Below are 19,802 nucleotides of genomic sequence, written 5' to 3' on the forward strand. Positions count from 1 at the left end.
GTTTTAGGTGTAACATTTGCACATTTTAAAAGCGTTTGCGGGTCGAAAGATGTTATGCTGACAACCAATAAAGGAAATGATGACGGACAACACCCCTTGGTTATCAAGGAAGTCACAAAATTTGACTCGGAAAATGATACTTATTTCTTCATCCATCGACCAAATATCGAGTAAGTTAAATCACATGGTATATAATTTTGAATCGTTACAGTACAGGATTTTAGAGGAATATCTATGAAGAAACTCAGATTGATGTGTTCTAATGTACGTCCTACACGGGAGCACGAGAGAGGCTACAATCTATCGTCAGAAAAAATTACATTGTTTTAGATATGTATACACCCTCTTTATGATTTTTTTTATACATATATTTTGTTGTAAACCTTTAATCTTTGATTATCAAAAAATCGTACTGCAATCATTTACTAATTAATTATAAATCATTGCGTCTATATACATCTCATAAACAGAAAAATTAATCCAAATGCCTGTGTCGATATGGATTGCGACGGACTGAAGAAGGCGTTAATACACGACAAAGATGGATCCCTCCTGGAATCAGAGGGCTATGTCCTGTCCCAGTCAGAATGGCAATGGAACGGTGACCCGAAAAGGGGTCTAGGAGACTACAGAATACCGAAAGAGATGTTGACAAGCCTAACTGGAGAACGCATCAATGTTAGCAGTATCGCACCTTATAAAGGTAAACACGGATAAACATGCTTACCCGAATAAATTCATTACCTAATAAGATATTGACGGAGGTATGGAGTGAAATTGGAATGTATATACAAATGTTCATGTAGATGTCGACGGAGGTATGGACGGACATGTATGCGCGTGTAAAATCAGTACTTAGATATTAGTGGAACTATATCAACAGAAAGTGCTGGCTACATAGTGACCGATTTGAAATACTACATTGATAATAAGAATACCGGAGATTTTATTACAATATATTTAATAGAGATATAAACATGAAACTGTATTGAGCCATTCTATTTCCTCTTGATCTACATCAGTTTTATGCGAACCAAAAGAGAGAGTATATAGTTGCCTCTTTGTCCATCCGTCTGTTTGTCCGTTAGTCTGTCATCCTTTTGTTCGGAGAATACCACGAAAACTATAAGAGGTATCGACATAAAAATTTCCATGTAAGTAGTTAATATCAACAAGGAGAACTACAGTGTACAAGAACCAATCACTCTCTGTTACATAATTTAGGAGTTATTGCCCTTTGTTATTTTCCAACTTAACTTTTGGCCGGAGCATTACACTAAAACTATAAAAAGTATCAACATGAACCTTCATAGGGAGATAGATCTCAGCAAGTGCAGTGCACAAGAATCATATCTCTCTTGTTGCCGTTTGTTATTTTTCATACTTAAATTTTGTCCCATTCGGGAAGCAGAACCCGTTTCTGATGGCACTTGTTTTAAATAAATCTGCAACATATGTATGTTTGTGGGGATTCTTTGTGGACATCAAATCAATAATACCGATTTACTTTTAATACAGGAATAATACGAGACGACCAATGTCGATACCGACCAGCATGGCAGGCGTACGAGTGTCATAGTCTGGACTACAAAATGCTGATAATAGAGAGTCTGGACGCGGATACGGAGACTCGGCGTCTGTCACCTGTCGCTGTTCTCGGAGATGGATATCTTGATCTCATTAATGGCCCCCAGGACCATGGTAGTTGTAGTTACGGCAGATGTCGCCTCTCCACCTTTATGTCTATCGTAGCTACAGGTTTGTATGTTTTAGTTATGGTTTGTGACAGCCATGTCTTACATTACAGTTACTTTGTTTAGCTGTCACAATTATGTCAATATTCAGCGACGTTGTACTATGTCACATTTCGTCAATATTGAACAAATAATCACAATAAATCTGAGTATTGTTATCTTAGACAAGTTCCTGTATATCCTCTTGTTCTCTTGGTTATTTGTTTCCGATTTCGCATGAAAGTAGGAGATGGTGCAAATTTCGTCTCGTCATAAACGCTTTTCATATACATTTATCCTTGTCAAGGGTCTATCACATGATAACACATCATTCCAATAAACACTATTTAACATACGATAACTATTCATTATGTACATCTATCGACATTCTCCGTTACGTTATTTGTGTTTCAAACTCTAAAATTCAGTATGAAAAACAAAGACGGATTCAGTATAGTACAACATATTAACTTAAGTTTAAAACATCTCTTAATAATATTCAGATTCTCCCTCGGGAAGATCTTTCTTTAAAAGTAACAAATAATTTGTGTAATGTATGTCATGTTTGTTTATCTACAGCGTAGTACATGTAATGCTAGAGTTTGTAATCTATGTCATTGAGAAAAGAAATCTTGTCTTTATTTAGGGAAAGATTACCTCCTTTATTTCACTGCCACCAGTCCACAGACGATGCAATTCTTCCTCTTAAATTCCAACGATGACCACGTTGTCACACTGGGTATATGGTACTCTCAGTCCAACCGCCGAGATGTGTATGTTAAAGATGAACTAGTCCTGGCAAAAAATGCAAGGATGGTTAATGGGAAGTACGTTGTAGATCCGCCATTGTATCCGGGAGAATTTATTCCTGACGCAAACTCGACTGACATCACGGGAACAAACTTCTTTGACAGAGATTCAAATATCCTGTATGTGCTAGTTAGGGGAAGTACTCCAGTTAAGATCGTAACAAATCCATCATTTATAGTGTCGTTTCAAATACCCGCTTTAACGCCGGAGGAGTTTTACGGGGAGGCTTTGGTACATAACTTAGCCTTGTTCTTTGATGTGCCTGCGGAGAAGATCCGAATAGTAAACGTCGTCCGTGAGTCGAGGAGGAAGAGACGAGATGTTGATGATAATGATGATCACGTCGTCCGAGAGTCGAGGAGGAAGAGACGAGATGTTGATGATAATGATGATCACGTCGTCCGAGAGTCGAGGAGGAAGAGACGAGATGTTGATGATAATGATGATCACGTCGTCCGAGAGTCGAGGAGGAAAAGACGAGATGTTGATGATGATAATGATGATGATGATCACGTCGTTAATGAGTCAAGGAGGAAGAGACGAGATGTTGATGATAATGATGATGATGATCACGTCGTTAATGAGTCAAGGAGGAAGAGACGAGATCTCGGTGATGACGACATAAAAATTGAATTTGAAATAAGTGATCCGCCAACTGCAAGTAAGAAAAATTGAAGAGAGTTTTCCTCACCAATATCTGTATAATATCGTTTAATTTTAAACTTGTTTTACAGTATTGTAAACATTTAAATTAACCCGAACAGATTGACGTTTCTTATAATATCTAACCTGTGATGTCACCATGTGTTAATGATGATGACTATGTCATTGCTTTGTTTATTTTCACACTTTTTCAGTGACTTCCGTGTGTATTTGGCTTTTTACATTTTGTCCCTATTTCATCTTTAACAACTTAAAATATGATTTTATTGATATATCGCACAATTGTTATATACTTACATTACAAATATACTTTGGTGTTCTGTCATGTTTTTAAGATAGCAATGTTACGGTAAACGAGTCCATGACAACGGACGCCTTGCTGAACTTGTCTTCTAAGTTCATCAACGAAGTACAAGGAGGAGGCGATATAAGCGAGGTACTTAATGTATCTGTGAGAGGTATAGCTGTGAGTGAACCTCTCCTGGAGGCCGACTCCTACACTATAGGGGATTCGGGCGGCTACCTGACAATACCAAAGAGTATTAATATTACCATACAGCCGGCTCCATCATATGAAACAGTAGAATTTCCTACACAACCATGTCTGAAAGTTTTCGATGAACAGGTAAGTTACGTTCCATTTATAGATTTATCGTCAATATTACATTGAAATAAAGGAATATATCATTATTGCAGTGATAAAAAAGAGATCTTATAACATCATAAGTGCTAATGACATCACGTTTTTAAATATAATTTTGTATATATATATATATATAGTTTTGGTCAATCAGAGAGGTGTTTTCTAGTCACCGCATTGAAATTTGCCGATGTTCCTATTAAGACGCAAATAATGCGAAGGTTCAATAAGATATTTTTACATCAAATTCAAACATAAGGATGTACTCCCCTTACAAGTAAAAAATATCCAGAATTAAGCTTTTTTATGATGATGATAATTTTTGAAAGTTTGGATTATAGAAAGTAGATTAAAAGTAAAATAAATCAAGAAGCTACTACCTTACTTTTATCCGGTTCAGGCGTCTGAATATGTGTAAAAATCATTCTATTTTTACGTATCATTCTTATTTTTTCCTGAATAACAGACATTCCCTCTCATTTTCGTGGCACCCTTTTTTTAGTTACAGTTTCGGTTTTCATTACAAGGTAAGGGATACTTGGATATAAAGAACAAAATTAGCGATAAGGCTAAGGTTTCATTTGATTTAACGAGCTTTTGCGCCCAGAAATGAAAATGTTCCAAAACGACTTAAATTCCTTATTTTACCACCTTCTAGTAGTAAACTGTTTAAAAACTTTATATTTGGATAGAGAAATTTTCGAGGATACTTTCCAAACTCTGAAATCAAGCTGAAATATTTGTTTTCGGGCCCTAAAATTCTGAATAGTGGTCCACCAAGTCGGAATTAACAAATTTGAAATCTGAGAATTGCAGTAATAATTCATGCAAAATTTAGTTGAAAGCTACCCAGATTTTCAGAGTTTTACTTAAGAGAAGTTCCTTAGCAGCCAGGGAATGTGGAAATTGTTGACACTTTAATCAAATAACATCATCAACTACGCCAACAAAAAAGTAGTCCAAAACCCATTTTTTCAAAACATCAGAAAAAGTCGTCCTTAAGATGTTTATATGTACACTGTAGATAACAAAGTGTATCGGAACACAGAAACTTCAAGCTATTATGCTGGAACTAATTTTATATTGAATTATGTCATTCTTCCGGTCAATCGTCAAAGGAGTTCATCCTTAAAATATTCCAATATGACATTGTACCATTCCACCGTGCAGGATTGATTTGTGCCAAATCATACTCAGTTGGTCTATGTTTTGATGTGTGATGTAATGTGTTATAGACATAGTAAGAGTGGAATACACTTGATATTACAGGACCAGCCAATGACAAAGTTAGGCAGTATTGGTGATCACTGGCGAGTAACAGCCTATCTTATACCAGGAGGGAACTCCTCCGCCCAGTTACATGGTACTACAACTGTGGATATCGTTAACGGATGGGCTAATTTTACCGACCTCAGTATCTCTCACTACGGTATCGACTACATACTTCTCTTTAACAAAACTTATCCAGATAATGAAAAGTATTTCTCTGCGCAATCAGAAAGATTTTCTGTGTCGAGATTGGAAGTCGACATGAAGATTGATATTTCTAGTGAAGCAATTGTTACGCACAATACTACCGAAATAAGGATATCACTGATAAATAACATCAGCAGAAATCCACTCCGGGATGTATCATGGAGGGTATGTATTGGTAGACGGAGAAGTCGGGTACATTACAGACGAACAGCTACCTGATGTATAATTGCTTAATTGGCTATATCTATATAATTCTAAATTCCTATCGAAGATGTTATTCACTTTTGAATCTTTTGTACTATCTTTTTGTGTCCATGCAGCGCTAAGCACTGTAGAAGTAATGAGAACCAAAGAATAACACTACTATATATACACCTTTTGTATAACCATCAAAGCAATTCAGGTAAAACGCATTTAATCTAACATGGTAGGATCATATTATCAAATTTTGTATTGTATGTTCCTTGTAAGGCTGCTGTAAAATATAAATTAGATATGTGTTCGTGTATATGCGTGTTTTGTAAAGACTTCATATTCGAGGTTTTGGTGTAACCTGTATGTCACCTTTACTTAATTCGATTAGAGACACGTTTCAGAATGAGCACACGCACTTTTGAATCATTCAATATTGATCTCTTCGAAAAATTTATTGAATTTTGGCGATGAGTAACTCCCCATCTGATTTATGATGATTATTTTTAGCCAATATGTTTTTGTTTCGCCTCCTCACTGATATATCCTACAAATATGAAATAGGTATGTGATGCAGTTGAATTCAAATGTTCTATTCACCTGTGTATGTTTGTACAATTTCTAACTACAGGGTCACATTTGGATGGCAACAGCCAAGCTCCTCAATGAATCAGAATCTACTGGAAATATGTCGGGAACACGCCAGATAATGTTTGATTCCGACACTGGCGAAGCAGTGTTCGATTCTCTGACATTCGATCAGATTGGCTTTTATTTTCTGACATTTCAAGTAATTTCCACGCCAGAGGAGTATAATTTCTACGGAAAGGTCCTGGTTCAAGTACTGAACGAAAAACAGTTCTCATTGCTAAAAGACAACACGACGGTGGTTACCAATGTCTCCTTAAGGTTTCAAGACAATTACCAGCAGATTGTAGGAGATGAAGAGGATAGCTTTGGAGCTATGATTGCTAATATATTGGTACAACAAAATTCAGACGTACTGTTTAACTCAGTATCAGTATCAGAAGGTAATGGACCATAAACCAAATCTCTTAAACCTGAAAAATTGAAAAATTAATGGCATGAATTTTGTGGAAACCATTCAATTGAATTCGTATTTCGGAAAATCGGAAAACAAAATATCAATAAATGTGCTCAAAATATGTCCAAAATAAATATCGAAACTTGCTTTGATAATGTGTTGATATATCTCCCTTTCTTAATTTTAAAGGAAGCATCGTATTTGGAATTGTGATACAAAGTCAACTTGATCAAATCAACCAAACCGTAGAATCTATTGGGGAATTAGTGCGATCTGAAAGCTTCATTTTCAACGGCGTTCCTCTGCAAAGTCCACAGCTTAAAGTGAACGGAATAGATCAATATTTATTGGTATGTATGATAAGATACAAAGAAATTCTATCTTACTTATGTGCCACTCTCTTCTAACATAGTTTTCATACGTGACTGAATTAATCTTATCATGATAGGTCACTTAAACCTTATTAAGGTCACCAATTTCACTTTCGGATAATTGATAATCTCTTTTAAAGAACAAAAATCCGAAATCGAGGACACGACAGACTTTAGTTTACAAAGTCTTTTTACGAAAATATCCCGCCAAGCTTTATAATTGAGCCCATTTTCCATTTCTTGACAGTAAACTGCCTGCTTCCCAGCTTATGGCGTTAATAGGTAGTACGTGGTACGATACTCAATAGTTTGTTGCAAAAGTCCTCATTTTTCTGCAACACAGTATGCTTACAATATAGTTTCATGATCATACGTATGCTTTATGATCATACGTGAGGTATATATGATGCTTGTTACTATATTGTTATTGTTATTACAAGCATCATTCCGGAACACCTGGTCTTATTCTCCTTCTATTTTTTTCCGAAACAATTTTTTTCTTGTGTTTTCATTTTTTGCTCCTGTTCCATCGATTACATTTACCGAAACAATGCATATTCTTGTTTTCTGTATAAATTCTACATCGACCTAAATTGATCGGTCATTTCAATATGGCAGCACAACAAAGTTGGCTTCAGTTAGAAACTCTTACAAGGCGCTGATACGGACATACCGCAGACTCCCCAATCACACACAGTCAACACGTGTACTCGCCTCGCATCCATCGAAAGACTGTCCTTCAAAGATCAAATCTGTTGATAGGACATAAAACAATATAAATCAAATACAATCTTTGATGTAAATGCAAGTGCGCTCTAGAATCATTGAGTGTGATTGTAGTTCAGTGTGTCAGAGTACATATCTTAGTCAGTAAATTAAGACTGATAACTTTGATAACACATTGTCCACAGTCTCGTATCTATTGATTCCAAACTGTGTTTTCATCGCGGTTTCAGACAGTACTTTCTGACATGTTCAGAGATTCACTCGAGTGCCCCTGTCCAATAAACCAACCTATGAACATTGGTAGTTTAAGCTGTGCTGTATATAATGCATAATTATAATTTTCTTGTAGGACACGACAACGATCGCTGTTAGTACATCAACGACCGAAACTATTACATTGATGGACACCACAACACCGACCGAATTTAAAACTCCGACGGAAACTTCAATACCGACAGAAACTACAACACCGACAGAAACTACAACAATGTTGGAAACTACAACACTGACCGAAACTACAACATCGACAGAAACTGCACCAGCGACGGAAACAACAACACCGACAGAAACTACAACAATGTTAGAAACTACAACAACGGCCGAAACTACAACATCGACAGAGACTACAACAATGTTGGAAACTACAACACCAACAGAAACTACAACAACGGCCGAAAGTACAACACCGACAGAAACTACAACAACGGCCGAAACTACAACACCGACAGAAACTTCAACATCGACAGAAACTACAACAGCGACAGAAACTACAACAATGTTGGAAACTACAACACCGACAGAAACTACAACAATGTTAGAAACTACAACACCGACAGAAACTACAACAACGACAGAAACTACAACAACGACGACAAATACAACTCCGACAAAAATGACGACAATGACACGGGCAGCCACGTCATTATTGACTTACCCAACAACAACGGAAACATCAACACCAATTGATATTCCAACTACAACAACTGGGACGATTTCACCAACTATCGACACCACAACACCATCTTCTGACACTACAATGTCAAATCCACCGACCACCGGAATGTCCTTTACTTCACTCATTTTGATTGTAAGCATTCCTGCAGCATTGCTTCTGGGAGCTATTGCACTGTTTGTTACCATTAAATGCTGCAAGATGCGAACTCAGGATGGAAGAGGTTAGTTTATATCGAATCTTTGGACACAAAATGAATTTTATACGAAAAACGTATTAATATGATTTCAAGAAAATCTATTAAATGTATTTTTGTTAATCTACTGCTAGTTAAAAACACTTTGCTTCACGTTGTATGTACAGTGTATTTTTACTGCTGTGTGGGAAGTAACAACCAGCAATGGTTGTATATGGACGGATGTACAGCGTAGCATTATCATTGCGGCCGATATAAACATTTTTCAATGATCACATTTTGAAATTTTCTCGAATAGCGTCCGTTATCGCTGAACCCCTTCTACATTTGATGAGAATCTTCCTGAAATCATAATACGCCATTTAACTCTGTCAGGGATAAACTTTCCATCTGTCAGTAATATTTATGCGTTTTACATCAAATCTCGCGTGAATAATTCAAGTGTGTTATTATCTCTGTGTAATTTGCACATTCCTAAATATCAACATTGCGATGCATGGAATCTTAATAAATGACTCCAAATGCATTACATCTGTGTGTGCGAAAACCTATTTAAATGACGACTACAACATCAGTATCATGTAATAATGGTTAAGAATTGAACTTTAATCCTGTTGAATGATTAATTATGATATGGAAGTTATACAACTGCTTTATAACTAACCCATGTTTAGTGAACAAAATACGATCCTGCTGAAGTTAGAGAGTAATTTTAATCTAAAACTTTATATTTTTTATGTTTACAGAGCAACTGGCCAGGAAATCTTCATCCGTACCTTCTGAAGATGTTTACACAGGTGGATATGAAACAAGGAGAGACGAACACCACTACCAGTCTCCGCTTTCTATCACAAATAATATGAAACCACATCACCCAGAGTTGCCACGTATACAGAGTAACTCAATCCTCAGATCAGTCACTCCCTGGACAACACACTCAGGTTCCACTTACAAGGGTAGTGATGACAGGCAATTCTCTCCGAGATTTTATACCGGAAGGGAACAATACTGAATCAGTCGATATTGACTACACATGTATATATAACGGAACAGTAGAATTATGGGATTGTATTCCGTGTTAATCTTTTTCAATAGGCAATTGATCTTTTGAGTTAATAATTCTTACGAAAACTACTAGTACTGAAACTTCATGATGTTAAATATCATTTGTGGGTTACATTAAGAGCTTCCGCGAAATCAACGGAAACAAAACCTGTAAATTGATAATTAAAGATAACATAATCTCTTGTTTAATATCTTATGGAAGATATTTAATTTCAGTTTAATATCATAATTGTATATTTCAGGTGTATGAAACAGTTTCTTTTTTCATGAGCGTGACTAGATGAAAAGAAACTTCGACCAAGTTATCATTAGACATCAAACTCTGTTTTATTTTGTGATGTACGTGATATAGGTCATGTATTGCAATATGATATAATGCACCACTCGAAATGGATTCAGTTAAAAATCTGAATGTTTAGAAATGACTGGTATAATTTCCGTTTAGTTAGTGAGTTGTTATATATCTATTTAACGGTTTTTTACGTCCACTATTATGACCTTTCAGCTGACTCTTCAGCAGATGTCGTCTACCATAATGTCGTGTTGTAAAAAAAAAAAGAGATAAATACGTCGGATTCTATATCGGCTCTAATCGTGATAAGCCTGGAAGTTACCTGTGTTGTAGAACGGACACCTGTTATTTGTCCATTTCTTTATACATAATTAAACGTCAACTTTACTCACATTTTAATACGTATGTAAACCACGATAAGATTCTCAAGACAAGTATTGATCATAATACGAAAAGATGACATGATACTCCAAGGTAATCCCCGTAAAGATGACTTCCTCAAAGTTCATATCTCTGTTTGTAAGCATTATTTCATCATATGCACTTCTAAAAATTGCTTATTTTTTTTCACTTTACTAATAGTCTTTTTAATATGATACTTAATGCAGAAAATACTAATCTTATTTATAGCGATTAATAATTGTATTCCAGACTTGTGTCAGATATTTCTGTCTTAAATAGATTGTGATTAAAAATTAAAAATTCTTTTTCTCTTCGTCTACAATATCGATATTCACAGCTTCTTGTCTGCTTGTTCTAATCCTTAAAACCGGAATAAAATGTCTTTCTTTCATACAGCGAATTGTTTTTATTTCATTCCAATCAACCGATTCCTGCTATAGATTGTGATAGGATGTCAAATCATATCTCCACAATACTCATATTGACAACAATAACTGTAAACAACCCTAATTTAATATAGACAAAATACCTGAGACTCAATGTCACTTGTGTTTTAAATGTTACCGTCATTCTACAAAATGACGATATTCTGTGCGTGCTTATCTAGATGTTAAAGTTTATTTGTCGGTTTTCCTCAGTCGCCTCCTATGTTTCAAGCCCTCAACATCACTGATAAGTCCTTGAAGGACGGAAAAACAGTAGCATATACTTTGATTCTAAATTACATTAATATATCTAATTTTACATTTGTATTAAAAGGCGCTGTTCACTTGTGTTTTTAACGAAACTTTAAAACTGATATTTTTAAAGTTAATTAGAATACGTTGTTGTTGACCCGTATGTGTGGTACGACGCTCCCTATCCGTGACGACTTGTGTTTCTCGGGAATCTGACAAAACGAGCCTGTCTGTGTTGTCTTAGTTGTCTCATTGAACGAGACACTTTGCCCTAATTGTTCTGGTTGGCATGCGGCGGACTACCCATATGTTGTTCTATGAGGTAGCCATCAGCTATTACAAGAAGATCCCGCCTCAAAATGACCCTGGCAATTCAAAGTGATCGATGTCAGTTGTGAGCCTTGATCAGGTTTGGAGCACGTCAAAAGATCAAAGTCCACTAAACACAAAGCAGGCTTGTTATGGTAACACTCACATCATGTATGATATAGTTAGAAGGTGTGTCCTGTGACATGTGATGGACGACTTGTGGTATGGCATTTTTTTAGATATGTTTTGTTGAGTTCGAATCTTTCTGTTGGTAGTATGATGATCTAGCTATTCTTTGTTGTTTTCTAATAATAATAACAATAACAAGCGCAGTAATAGCGCCAACAACAACAACCGCGGTAACTGCGGCAACAACAACAAGCGCAGTAATAGCGCCAACAACAAGCGCAGTAACAGCGCCAACAACAACAACCGCAGTAATAGCGCCAACAAAAACCGCAGTAAGAGCGCCAATAACAACCGCAGTAACATCGCCAACAACAACCACAATGACAGCGCCAACAACAACCGCAGTAACAGCGCCAACAACAACCGCAGTAATAGCGCCAACAACAACAACCACAGTAACAGCGGCAACAACAATAAAAACCACAGTAACAGCGGCAACAACAATAACAACCGCAGTAATAGCGGCAACAACAACCGCAGTAATAGCGCCAACAACAACCGCAGTAAGAGCGCCAATAACAACCGCAGTAACAGCGCCAACAACAAGCGCAGCAGTAACAGCGCCAACAACAACAAACGCAGCAATAGCGCAAACAACAACAACAACCGCAGTAATAGCGCCAACAACAACCGCAGTAATAGCGCCAACAACAACAACCGCAGTAATAGCGCCAACAACAACAACCACAGTAACAGCGGCAACAACAATAAAAACCGCAGTAACAGCGGCAACAACAATAACAACCGCAGTAACAGCGGCAACAACAAATACCGCAGTAACAGCGACAACAACAACCGCAGTAATAGCGCCAACAACAAATACCGCAGTAACAGCGGCAGTAACAACCGCAGTAACAGCGCCAACAACAACAACCGCAGTAACATCGGCAACAACAACCGCAGTAACAGCGCAAAACAACAAGCGCAGCAGTAACAGCGCCAACAACAACAACCGCAGTAACATCGGCAACAACAACCACAGTAACAGCGCAAAACAACAACCGCATTAGTAGCGCCAACAACAACAACCACAGTAACAGCGCCAACAACAACCACAGTAACAGCGCCAACAACAACCACAGTAACAGCGCCAACAACAGCCGCAGTAATAGCGCCAACAACAACAACCACAGTAACAGCGGCAACAACAATAAAAACCGCAGTAACAGCGGCAACAACAATAACAACCGCAGTAACAGCGCCAACAACAACCGCAGTAACAGCGCCAACAACAAATACCGCAGTAACAGCGACAACAACAACCGCAGTAATAGCGCCAACAACAACCGCAGTAACAGCGCAAAACAACAACCGCATTAGTAGCGCCAACAACAACAACCACAGTAACAGCGCCAACAACAACCACAATGACAGCGCCAACAACAACCACAGTAACAGCGCCAACAACAACCACAGTAACAGCGGCAACAACAACAACCACAGTAACAGCGCCAACAACAACCACAGTAACAGCGCCAACAACAACAACCACAGTAACAGCGCCAACAACAACCACAGTAACAGCGCCAACAACAACCACAGTAACAAACAGCGGCAACAACACCACCAGCAGCACCAAGAATATATGAACTGAAAGAGATACAAAACTGAAGTTATGATTACGGAGTTAAAATAGATTCTATTGTCCGTGTTATCATATACGACTAAGGTAAGGGTAACTCTCACGGCACGATTCCGGCCAATAATACCTGGAAAACTTTACAAAGTAGATTTCTTCAATTGGCACAATAAGTTAGGACTTGCCTTCACCTAGCAGATAAAACACAGCATGATTACGCTATATATACATGTCTTTATATGCTTTATAAATAAATCTATTATTGTTGTTTATTTATTTACACACTTTCACCCTGACTGTATTTCTCAAGCATCACAACTTTTTTCCCTAATTAAATCTCATTATCAAGTTTACTTTGTAAATAAAGAATCGGTTGAAAAGTAATGTAAACAATTATATTGAATTCGTCACAAACACCTTGGTTGGACCGTTCTCTATATAGGTAAGTCTGCCTTTAATTACGGGTGGTGGTGGTCCGGTAACACCGACCTCTGACACGGCCTAGGCGATAATCCTTTCATCCGATTTACAACTTTAATTACACGAACTTTCATTGTGAAATCATATCGTTAATCCGTTAGACGTGTTGATATAAATGGTATATGAAGGTAAATGGTTCCATGTCTATAGGAAACATGGCCTCTCTGTTTTCTCTGATCCGGACAGGGTTCGTGATAATACTGTCCTATGGTAAGTACATTATTTTATCTGTTCCATCTTCAACCATTAATTTAAACAATAGATTCATGGGTTAGTCCAGTCTGAAGGAGGATGGTTAGAAAAGGATTATATTTTTTCTGGAATATCTCAAAAACAATCAAGATACATGTGTAAATACTTTTTGGCCAAAATGAAAACTTCTGTCCCTACAACTACAAATCCTCTACAACACAGAGTACACGTATAAAGCTTGCATTGTCACTTAGATAGTCACAGTGCTTGTCTAACCGTACATTACATGCACAGGTATGTAGTACCACGGGCAGACTATCAAATTCTAACCTAGCCTGCTAATTTGTATATGTGAGAATTATTTTGAAGACAGGAAAAATCTTTTTATTATCCTCATACAATGACATTTTTAACATGCAACATCCTAGATATATAAAAAGGACATGGTTTCGATTTGTTAATCACGTTGTAGGGACACTCTTAACAATTCTGTGGGCATGTCTCCACAATTACGGTCACTTAAATGGCGCGAAAAGCCAAGAAGAATGTTTTTATTAAATGTCCCCACAAACTTATTACTCTTTGATCATATTTCTGCCTTCTCTCCTCCTCGTAACTGTATGGGAACAATATCTTCATTCTGTAAGGACATTGCTTTGATGTCCTCGCACCAGAAGAGATAAACAAAGATATTCTATCACATGAAACCTGACCGAGATTTATTCAATATTCAGGAGTGAATAAGTTGGGTTTAGGTATGGTATACACGAGCCGCCATCTTATCTATGATACAGCTGTCGGAAATGTCCCCAGAATGTCGGAGTGAAACTCATGTTTCCACAGATACAGTAAAATCAGACGAGGAGAGATACTCGTGAAATGGATAAATAATGACCCTACTTAAAAATTATCAATTCATAAAACACTTTCCAGATTGATTTTTATGTCTAGGTGTAACAGATGCTGCTCGTAAGACAGTGAAGTTTTATATCACAGTTGGAACCGAAAAACAATATTTGACATCCCCGAACTATCCACAACCATACCGAAAGTAAGTATCATAACTCTACACTAAATCTTCATCAATTGGAGGAAACAGTGTACTGACGTATGATTGGTGTTATTACAGTGTACTGACGTATGATTCGTTTTATTACAGTGTACTGACGTATGATTCGTGTTATTACAGTGTACTGACGTATGATTCGTGTTATTACAGTGTACTGACGTATGATTCGTGTTATTACAGTGTACTGACGTATGATTCGTGTTATTACAGTGTACTGACGTATGATTCGTGTTATTACAGTGTACTGACGTATGATTCGTGTTATTACAGTGTACTGACGTATGATTCGTTTTATTACAGTGTACTGACGTATGATTCGTTTTATTACAGTGTACTGACGTATGATTCGTGTTATTACAGTGTACTGACGTATGATTCGTGTTATTACAGTGTACTGACGTAGGATTCGTGTTATTACAGTGTACCGACGTATGATTCGTGTTATTACAGTGTACCGACGTATGATTCGTGTTATTACAGTGTACTGACGTATGATTCGTGTTATTACAGTGTACTGACGTATGATTCGTGTTATTACAGTGTACTTACGTATGATTCGTGTTATTACAGTGTACTGACGTATGATTCGTGTTATTACAGTGTACTGACGTATGATTCGTGTTATTACAGTGTACTGATGTATGATTCGTGTTATTACAGTGTACTGACGTATGATTCGTGTTATTACAGTGTACTGACGTATAATTCGTGTTATTACAGTGTACTGACGTATGATTCGTGTTATTACAGTGTACTGACGTATGATTCGTGTTATTACAGTGTACTGACGTATGATTCGTGTTATTACAGTGTACTGACGTATGATTCGTGTTATTACAGTGTACTGACGTATGATTCGTGTTATTACAGTGTACTGACGTATGATTCGTGTTATTGCATTGTACTGATGTATGATTCGTGTTATTACAGTGTACTGACGTATGATTCGTGTTATTACAGTGTACTGACGTATGATTCGTGTTATTACAGTGTACTGACGTATGATTCGTGTTATTGCATTGTACTGATGTATGATTCGTGTTATTACAGTGTACTGACGTATGATTCGTGTTATTACAGTGTACTGACGTATGATTCGTGTTATTACAGTGTACTGACGTATGATTCGTGTTATTACAGTGTACTGACGTATGATTCGTGTTATTGCATTGTACTGATGTATGATTCGTGTTATTACAGTGTACTGACGTATGATTCGTGTTATTACAGTGTACTGACGTATGATTCGTGTTATTGCATTGTACTGATGTATGATTCGTGTTATTACAGTGTACTGACGTATGATTCGTGTTATTACAGTGTATCGACGTATGATTCGTGTTATTACAGTGTACTGACGTATGATTCGTGTTATTGCAGTGTACTGACGTATGATTCGTGTTATTACAGTGTACTGACGTATGATTCGTGTTATTACAGTGTACTGACGTATGAATGGTACCTTACTGCTAACTCCTCTATACCTTACGGAGTTATAAAATTCAAGGTACTTGACTCTCGGATCCGGGATGCAACGCCTTGTTACGAGGAAGCCGTCGTTATCTACAACGGTAAAATATCTCGGTTCAACTAGAAAGCCTTGTCAAACCAGGTTGATTTTTCTTTTCCTCTCATATTGTATTTTGAAGTGCCGAGATTGCAATGATATGTCTGGGTAAGACAACTTACCCAAATTGCTCTAAAAGACATGTGACGGGCCTCTCGTATATAGTTCAGTAAGGTATTCACCAGCAACTATTAGGAGACCTGACTAAAAATAACAGGGACTGTTCACGGAACAATAAACTCAGCAAACAAACAAGGCTCAGTAAGTCATTGTCAATATCCTACTTATATCTTGAACTCATCTTACATATACCGAGGCTATACTCATTGTCTATGACTTATGAAAAAAAATCGCACGTTTACGGATCACAAAAAATAAAGATAATGTTACATTTTTTTCTGAAATTATGATTTTCTATGTTATAATATTCATTGACAAGCTACCTGTTACAGGTCCGAACGAGTGGTCACCTGAGTTAGCATCCTGGTGTGGATACAAGTTCCCTTCCAAGGTTCTCACTACTGTCAAGCAGACATCTCACGTGGTGTTCACGTCTAGCGCTCAACATCATTCCAATCCTGGCTTTAGGATAGAATACTGGGCAACTTCCAAACGTAAGTAACTGTGCGAGTCGTCACGTGGTGTTTACACCTAGCGCTAAGGTAGCAGGAAACAGTTAATTTGAATTTTTTGCAATTATTGGTCATGTTTGAGATATATGGGTATAGCAGTTTGGTTATGAAGAATACATCATTATATGTATATATATTTATAAACTACATAACAATTACATTAATAGTAGAGAGTTAAACTGGTGTTAATCAAATATTTTCTGATTTCTGACATGTGATTGTCAATGGTTACCAACTGAAAAAATGCAAAAGTACTGCTAATTCCAGCCTAACACTACACTTTTATAGAAGAAGTTTATTTCTAAACACCTTTCTTAAAATCGACAACACTGTCATAGTAACAAAGTACTTACATTTCTGCAAATTCTAACTTGGATTCCTTCATAACATGACCACATGTAAACACTATGAAATTTTCACTTCCTGTAAAGCTGATTTTTGGCGCATAGACACAGAGGATTCGAGACTGCCCAAATAGTAATCTCCGACTCAAAGCTAAGATATTATTCTGAAAAAAATGAAACCCCACATTGTCCACTTCAACAAGACAGGACCAATTTTAGAAAGAATTTGTTTTTTTAATTTTAATTAAAACCTTTATAATGGGGTAATCTAATGAACAAAAAAATCACCCATGGCCACACCGAGAAACTGTGTACTGCTACCTTAACATCATTCCAATCCTGGTTTAGGATAGAATACTGGGCAACGTCCAAACGTCTATGGATAAATTGTTTTGTTTAGCAAAGCGGCCAGTCCATTGATGAAGTGATATTTTTCAGTAAATTAAGTTTTGTGTGATGGTAACTGATGGCTGCCTCAGACGGGAGTTGTCTCCCATGCCTAGCTCTCCAATTTCTGGAGATAGATAAGTGCCAAAACTAGCATGGTCATGCTGCTTGGATGGTTCTCGCAAAAAATCATAATTTTGTGGTATCGTTGTAAATTGTTAAAATTATTAATTATTGTATTTCTCATCAAAGATATTGGTATGGTTTATTATTGTGAATTAAATGTGCCCAACCTTTATTCATGGTTTGTCATTTTGTTACCATCAGCAAATCGTGTTGATAAATAGTGTTCTTCATTACAGCGCCGAGTCTATTGATAAATTGTTTTGTTTAGCAAAGCGCCCTGTCCATTGATGAATCGTGTTGATAAATAGTGTTCTTTATTACAGCGCCGAGGCCGGTAAAACCTGTGGTGTTAACATTGGTCCACTACACCCTGTTTGGAGTTTTTGTGGGTGTGATTTTCATACTCTTGGGATATATTCTAATCATCTCTGCCGTGCGACGATACCGCCAAGCTCAACCGATAAATCCAAAATACCTCATTACATGACGTCATAAACAGAAGAGAGTTATCTCCCCGTATACCGGATATCCCATCGACTTATTTGGGGCACATAAGGTCATTTTTAAACTTGGGAACTGAGACTCGATCACACTTATCCCAACATACATGTGAGAGCGTGACAAGGCCACCAACGAACCGAACAGTCCCTGAGATACAGAATGATTCATTTTTTTCGAAAACGACTCTGAAAAAAACCTGCGTACGTGTATATTGTTTATGTCTTCGTACACAAGATGTACCTTTGCTAGTATAAATGAGAGGATATCAATTGATATAAATGGATAAAACAAAGTATCTGTGGTACCACTCTACGCTGTGTGTTTATAAAGTAAATTAGTGTCAATTATTGTCAGTGTTTTCAATTATTGTGAAATCTGTATCCTGTGTACTACAGGTATGAATCATTGTGAATATTAGTTAATTGTGGACAGGTATGGATTATTTTGAATGGGTGATATGATAATTACTGCGTTCCTGTGTGAATAATATTGTGGTACCATTCAAAATATGTTAAGAATTGTGTGTTGTATGGGTTTTGTAGATGCAGATACAAGATAAAATGTGTGAATAGGTGGCCTCAGGCGAATTAAGTTGGTACTTAGTTAAACAGGACTGCTATCGACTGGTGCATATTTGTGTATAATGATGTACTATTGTATATAAGTGTATACATATATGTGTGAGCGAGACTTATATGTATACCTGGTGGTTCACAAAAGAACCTTAGATAGTATAATGAATGAAGTTACATCGTAACTGCCAACCATTTCTCTGTGTGCTCTGTTGGCTACATATCCGTTTTATAGGTACTATCCCGAATTCATTTTATTATATAGCAATGTTAAATAACAGGACAATTAAGGCATCCATGTACAAAATTGTATAGTGGTGTGGTAAAGGACATACATTTACTAAGAGTTGTCTCGCTTTGAACATCGTTAAGGCTAAAACTTTGTTACCGTGATACATTAAATCACTTTGTGTGTAACCAAAAATAGAAATATACTATCACCACTAAATCATCTTCCTGTCATGATCAAGTGTATTCAAGATATGATGTAAGAATGATGGCCTGGACTATTTATTTGAACTTTGACCTTGACGTGATGGTCAGAGTGACATGATTTTAGTGACAAACACCCCACCTGTAAGTGACGTATTCTCATCAATATTTCAAACGGTTCTA

The 19,802-nt window shown here is 36.9% G+C and overlaps 2 protein-coding genes across 2 annotated transcripts in view; both read left to right on the plus strand.

Annotated features, from left to right (window-relative positions):
* The window catches only part of LOC132545208 (fibrocystin-L-like), a 33,910-nt gene extending 20,578 nt beyond the window's left edge, over positions 1–13,332 (plus strand). Inside the window, exons 24-36 of the mRNA XM_060208882.1 lie at positions 8–170; positions 471–703; positions 1,519–1,758; positions 2,380–2,874; positions 3,163–3,204; positions 3,542–3,831; positions 5,116–5,487; positions 6,146–6,545; positions 6,749–6,909; positions 8,006–8,831; positions 9,551–9,773; positions 11,883–12,640; positions 12,773–13,332. Coding sequence (XP_060064865.1) covers positions 8–170; positions 471–703; positions 1,519–1,758; positions 2,380–2,874; positions 3,163–3,204; positions 3,542–3,831; positions 5,116–5,487; positions 6,146–6,545; positions 6,749–6,909; positions 8,006–8,831; positions 9,551–9,773; positions 11,883–12,640; positions 12,773–13,332 — 4,763 coding nt within the window. The remainder of the gene's footprint in view (positions 1–7; positions 171–470; positions 704–1,518; positions 1,759–2,379; positions 2,875–3,162; positions 3,205–3,541; positions 3,832–5,115; positions 5,488–6,145; positions 6,546–6,748; positions 6,910–8,005; positions 8,832–9,550; positions 9,774–11,882; positions 12,641–12,772) is intronic.
* Positions 13,333–13,952: 620 nt separating this feature from the next.
* LOC132545209 (mannan-binding lectin serine protease 2-like) lies at positions 13,953–18,601 on the plus strand. Its single transcript, XM_060208883.1, has 5 exons — positions 13,953–14,007; positions 14,950–15,040; positions 16,499–16,629; positions 17,078–17,239; positions 18,438–18,601. The coding sequence occupies exons 1-5, from the start codon at positions 13,953–13,955 to the stop codon at positions 18,599–18,601; spliced, it is 603 nt and encodes a 200-aa protein (XP_060064866.1).
* Positions 18,602–19,802: the final 1,201 nt, after the last annotated feature.

The sequence above is a fragment of the Ylistrum balloti genome, unplaced genomic scaffold, assembly GCF_031769215.1.
Source record: "Ylistrum balloti isolate Yb309-2 unplaced genomic scaffold, AGI_CSIRO_Ybal_v1 Utg369830, whole genome shotgun sequence".
Lineage (NCBI taxonomy): Eukaryota > Metazoa > Mollusca > Bivalvia > Pectinida > Pectinidae > Ylistrum > Ylistrum balloti.